The 6,292-nt window shown below is 37.8% G+C and overlaps 1 protein-coding gene across 3 annotated transcripts in view; it reads right to left on the bottom strand.

Annotated features, from left to right (window-relative positions):
* Window positions 1-1,195: 1,195 nt before the first annotated feature.
* Window positions 1,196-6,292, bottom strand: part of HSD17B3 (hydroxysteroid 17-beta dehydrogenase 3) — a 62,921-nt gene continuing 57,824 nt past the window's right edge. For 2 of the 3 annotated variants that reach the window (XM_027874995.1, XM_027874996.1), the window contains 2 exons: window positions 5,816-5,965; window positions 1,196-1,477 (listed from right to left, as the gene is read on the bottom strand). In XM_027874995.1, the coding sequence (XP_027730796.1) occupies window positions 1,364-1,477; window positions 5,816-5,965 (264 nt within the window). In that variant the 3' untranslated portion in view covers window positions 1,196-1,363. The remainder of the gene's footprint in view (window positions 1,478-5,815; window positions 5,966-6,292) is intronic. The other variant, XM_027874997.1, reaches the window with a different exon arrangement.

The raw sequence follows: 6,292 nt of genomic DNA, 5'->3' as shown, positions 1-6,292 counted from the left end.
ACATAATGCAAAAAGAGAGAGATGATATTTGACCTACAGGGATCCGGAACAAGTCTAAAACCAGAATTTATTGGGAATTCTAAAAATAGCATTTAACCAGACCTTAGTACAATTGAATTTTAGAGCTGAAAAGGACCTTGGAAATCATCTAATGTAACCCCTGTTATTTTACAGAAGAAACTAGGACTCAAAGAAAGGCATTGACTTGCCAAAAGTCACAGAGACACTAGCACAGAAAAAATCCCCTCCTTAACGCTGTCTCCAAAAGGTACTGTTTCAGAAATTCTATGAGATTAATTTCCACAAAGTTAAATTTTCTAATGCAGTTTCTACAAAACTAATTCTCTACAAGAATTAGTCCCCAGTGAAAATAGCAAACACCTTTTTTGAACCAGTAGAGGGCAGTAGTGACATAAGCCAGACTGTTACATGCATATGAAACTAATTTTAAAATCTTCCTCCCATCCTGTCCCCAACCCCCCACTCCTTACCCCCACCCCACTCCATCTGATGAATTCTAACATAATTAAAAGAATTGCAGCCCTTGGCTGACCCTCTTTGGCCCCCTGTGACATTGTTTTGCTGAAGAAAGTCTAATTAAATGGGTAGTTCTGGCTCAATCTTCCCAACAGCTAAAACAAGATGCTATCTAAGGAATAGCTCCAGAAACAGTTCAATCTTAAGGGCACTATAAAGGTTCTGCAAAGCAGTTTATTTACCATGATCCCATGAAGCATGGAATAGAAGTATCTCCAGCCCCATTTAATAGATAAGTAACCCAAGGTTCAGAGAAATTAAGTGATCTTTCTCTAGGTCCCACAGCTCTTAAATTATCGAGTGAGGATTCAGCCCATGTCCTGTGAATTCAAATACATTTCTCTTTTCACTACACCGTTTGGGGAATGGATTAGAGTTTGAAGCTCTGGGTTGTTAAAGCAAAGGATAGATGACAACTTGTTGCATGTGTTGTACAAAAGATTCTTGTTCAGGTATTGGATGAAGTGGGTGGCCTCTTGGGGTCCCTTCCAAATCTTGAGATTCTGTGATTTGGTGACATATTAAGATGGAGCTCCAATTCCTCATCCACAGAAATCCCCCATCCTCTCTCTCATGCTCACACAAAGCCTAGAGTCACACCTTTTTACCATTCACACCTTTTTGTCACTCTCCAGATGTCCAAAAAAATTTCCAGACATGAAGAGAAGCAAAACTATTTAATATTTTAAACATCTACAATGCCTAGTAGCTGCAACTTCAGGTTAGTAAAGTGAGAACTACAGTTTCTAGAGCTCTTCAGGCAAATACAAGTACTACCACGAGTAATGTTGCTAGATATATCCACTGACTTCTTCCTCCCCAAAGATTACTTCTTGGATTCTGGGATTTTGTTTTGATCATACGCGTAATGGGTCAAAATGAAGTTCTGAAATGCATCGCTGTAGAGTATCCAGGAAGGAACCAAATCTATGAGATGTGCCTTCACAAATCAAAAACACAAACATTAGTGTTTGGGAGGAAATAAAAGCAGTTAAGTTGACAAGTGAAAGATTTTTAGTTTATGGAAGTGATTTTTTAAAAACTCTCAGTTTACAGAATCTAATAGGTGGCATTCTTCTTCCAGGTCATTGATAGCACTTGAAGACACTGAATCTGACTTTTCAGGCTACTTCCTGAAAGCAATCCAAGTCACGTTAAGATACCATATTAACTATTTCAATTGACTCTAAGGGTCAGGCTTGGCCAAATTGGGTAAGGGCCCAGTACCTAATATCAGGCCTTGTTTATAGTAGTCACTCAATAAATGCTTGTCGAATAAATTGAACTGAATTGTTAGAATGAAAATTATCAAGAGAAGCTGGTCTTTTTCCATTCCACTTTCTGTTTTCGTGTCCTTCCTCCTCATGGGCAGATCCCTGACTGTCTTTCCTCATCCACTTTCCCTACTAAAATCTGGAAACCCCAGGCTATACATTAAATATGAATAATTAATTATTTATATTTACCTTAACACGTATCTCCCTTAAAAGTATTTACACTGTTAAAAGGGGACAAAGTCTTAAGCCAAAAGACTGAATGATTGAATGTCTAATTGAATTAACCTTTTGACACAAATATTAGGCTGCTCCTCTCCTTATAGATTTGTGCTCCTATAATGAGATATCTTTGGAAATAAAAAAGAATCTGCTGATACACTAAAAAAAAATTCAACTATTTAGACTACACTTAAGTTTAATATAAGCTAGATTTGGGGCAGGGGGAGAGAATTAAAACTGTATTTACTCAATCCAGCAATCATGTTTAAAGATTTACTGCATGCCAAGCACAGTTCTAGGCACTGGAAATACAAGGACAAAAATGAACAAGCCCTCAGAGAGAAAACTTCTTAGAGACAACATATAGATATACAAGTTTATATAGAATAAATAAAAAGTAGTTTAGAGAAAGAGGACACAGCAGTTGAGGGAACAGGAAAGACTTCGTATAGAAAATAGTGCTTGAACTGAGTCTTAAAGAAAGTAAGAGGTTCTACAAGGCGGAAGGGAGGACGGAGTGCATTCGAGACAGGGAAGACTCAGGCCATGGACGTGGAGGTAGAAGATGGTGTGCTACGTTAGGAACAGCAAGAAGGCCAAGAGAGAGGGGAGAGCAGAAAGAGTAATAATGTCTCAGTAATAAGACTGGAAAGGTAGGCTGAGGTTAGGTCATTAGAGACTTTAAAAGCCAAGCAGCAATTTTTATTTTATCCTTGATCCAAATAGGGAGCCACTGGAGTTTATTGGATAGGTGACTGATCTGCACTTAAGAAAAATCACATTGGTTATCTAGATGATAGGTTAGAGGAGGGAGAAACGTGAGGCATGGAGACTTATTAAGAGGCCATTGCAATAGTTCAGGTAAGAGTAGATTGAGGCCTGCCTGAACCATGATGGTGGCTATACAAAGAGGATGGATTGACAACAAAGGGATGTTGAAATCATAAGATTAGTTACTGATTGGCTATGTGGAGTAAAAGAGTTTGAAGAACAGAAGATAATGTCAAAGTAGTAACCCTGGGAGACTGGATGAATGGTGGTACCCTCAACAGATACAGGGAAATTTGGAAGAAGGGTGTTTTAGAGTGGAAAGAGAGAAAGTCTTCTTTTGGACAAGTTGCATTAGAAATATCTATAGGAAATCCACTTTGATGTTCAATAGGTGGTATGTGACTAGATGTCAGGAAAGAAACTGGAGTTGGATATGAAGATGTGTGACCTATGTGAACCGAAATGATCATTAAATTCACGAAAGTAAAAGAAATGACCAAATGGAGAATGTAGATAAAGAAGAGAAGAGGGCCAATGATGGAGTTTGGGGGGGGAGGGTAGGAGGGGTGAAGAGCCAGCAAAGGAATCTGAGAAGGAGCAGTCATACAGACAGATGAGGCAAGAAAGATGAACATCACTAGAAGAGGAATAGCCAGGAGGGGATGATGCTTAATGATGTCAAATGCTACATTCAGATCAAGAAGAGTAAAGACAGATAATAAGCCATTAGCTCAAGCAATTAAGAAATCATTGGTAATTTTTAAAGAGCAGTTTCAGTTGTGAAGAGGTAAGCCAAATTGGGAGGTGGGAGGGGAAAGCTGAAGAGTGAGATGAGAGGAAATAAAGACAATGAATGTATACAGTTTTTTTCTTCTCATTTGGAAGCTAAACTGAAGGAGAGATATAGAATGATAACTTAAAGAGGAGGAAGTTCTAATGGAGGTTTTTATAAGGATAGAGAGGACTTAGGTATGTTTGAAGGCAGCAGGAAAGGAAATGGCAGATAGAGGTTGAAATTTAAGGAGAGAGAGGGTATGACTGAGGTATCATTCTGAAGGAGAAGATGGAAGGGGTTGGGATCAATAGGACACACAGAAGGATAGGCCTTATTGAGGAAAAAGACCAACTCATTATATCAGAGACTGCGGTAAAGGGCAAGAGGGATGATGTTAAGGAATTTTGAGATGAAGAGGAGAAAAGAAGAAGCTCATGGCCTTCACCATAATAAATATGGTAAATTTCAGATTCTATTAACAGTACCCAATAGACTTTTTTGAGGGCCAATGATTTTTTGAGGGGATAAAGGAGGAAGTAAGGAGACAGGAAACAGGACTAACCTTCCCAAGGCTCTCCATTCACATTATTAACTATACTCTATCTTGGATTAGAAGCCTAAGTTCCAATCTCAGTTCTATTAATAATTTCCTGATAATAAGGGCAGTTTAGCCTCTCTTGAACTCTGGTCTCTCACACAGCAGTTCTGGATGATCAGTATTCTATTGTTAAGTTAGTGGTCTAGAAGAATTAGATTCAACTTTCAGCTTTTAACTTGTAGCAAATTTTCTTTGAGAAAATACATCTCTAAATATTACAAATTCTTCCGACGTTTATGAGAAAGAAAAAGCAGGAAATTATAGGTTTACTTGTCGTGGCATAAAACTCAAAGGACAGATACAGGAATTAGAAACTTCAATGGGGATAAAGAGATTGGCCTACATATATGGTAGCACTGCACTGATATCTCACATTCCTAGAATGGTAGTATGAGGAACTAGTCTGTCAATCAATTTTGTATGTTTTTTTTTTAACAAAAAAGAAAAAGCAATTCAAAAATTCCAAGCACATCTTACTTCTCTTGTTGGGTAGCCTTGTGTCATTACTTCCATGTTTCATGAAGGGATAAAGTCAATAGCTAGTATATTAAAGCAAGAATTCTTTGTAGTTTTTCCTTTTCCTTTCCCCTAGCATTTTACAGATAAGGAAACTGAGCCCCACAGAGATTAAGTGATTTACCCAAAGTCACACAGAGGGTAAGTGTAAGAGGAAGGATTTTAAACCCAGGTCCTCCAACTACAAATCCATTACTCTGTAGGTCAATTTCATCATAGATAAACAGGCCTTTATTGACTGGTTTGGGAAACTAATTACCATTTATATAACATTGTTTCTATGCGGAATGGCTTTTTTTAATCCATTCCAAAAAATCCTAACTTTTGGAGCACAATTACAAGGTTGGAACTCAGTGACATTTTTCTCAAAAGGTAAACAGGAATTAGAAACAATTTGAATTATTATTTTAATACCTAAGAGCTAGCATTTACAGAGCCTTAAAGCTGGCAAAGCACTTTACAAATATTATCTCATTTGGTCCTCATAATAGCCATAGGAGATTGGTGCTATTATTAATCCTATTTTACAGTTGAGAAAATTGAGGCAGATAGAGGTAAAGTGACTTGCTCAGGGTCATACTGCTACTAAATGTGTGAGGCTGGATTGAAGTCTTCCTGACCCCAAGTCCAGCACTCTGTGCACTGCTTTACTAAGCTGCCTTATAATCTAAACCAACAAATGAGAGACAATCATGAGTTCTTCTTACTCCAACGATCTGTGATTTCATGGTATGGGTATTCCTTCCACCAAAATCCTTACACAAATTAGTAGATAGGTTTTATGAATTGCTAAAACTGAAAAATTTATCTCCTGGTAGAAAACTGTTTGACTATGATCCTGCTTGAAACTGGTAAAATTTGCTCTCAGGTTACAGACACAGTCTATTATTATCCATCTCCATTTCTAAATCCTTTCCAGCTTGGAAGGACTTTTCAATTTGTCCTTTTCCTGACATTGTTATCAAGAATCCATGTTCTAAAGAATTCCATGCCATGCTGAAACACTAGAGAAGAATTTCAATTGTGAGTTAAGTGCATCAAAAATCAGAGAAATGTAGCTATGCAGCAGTAGGTCCCATACACTTTTCCTCAGTCATTTCTCTTAAATGAGTTTTAAATTACCAAGATTTCATGAGCCAGGCAACCACAAGTTTCAGCTCCAACTGCAACAGAATCCAAAGATTCCTTAACAAACTCATCTGCTGTCTTCATTACTATGTTGGGGTTGATGTGCTTTGTCATTTGGGTAGAAATAAAGTAAGGTGTCACCACCTAAAACAAGGAAGAGAGAGAGTAGACCTTTGCCCCATCACAGTACATCAATCAATCAACCAACAAATGTTTATTAAGTACCTACCGTGTGCCAGCCACTGTGCCAAGCATTGGGAATTACAAAGAGAGGCAAAAGGCAGTCCCTGCCCTCAAGAAGCTTACAATATAATGGAGGAGATAATGTACAAATAAATATATACAAAGCATACTCATCAGTGTTCATGTCATCATATTGTATTCTCATCTCCTTTCCTGTTCCTGCCCAGTGGAGTAACCTTCTTGAGGGCAAAGACTGCCATTAAATTTATTTATTTATTTTGATTTTTT

Source organism: Vombatus ursinus, unplaced genomic scaffold, assembly GCF_900497805.2.
Source record: "Vombatus ursinus unplaced genomic scaffold, bare-nosed wombat genome assembly UNPS02014807.1, whole genome shotgun sequence".
Classification (NCBI taxonomy): domain Eukaryota; kingdom Metazoa; phylum Chordata; class Mammalia; order Diprotodontia; family Vombatidae; genus Vombatus; species Vombatus ursinus.
This window is presented reverse-complemented; position numbering and strand designations above follow the sequence as displayed.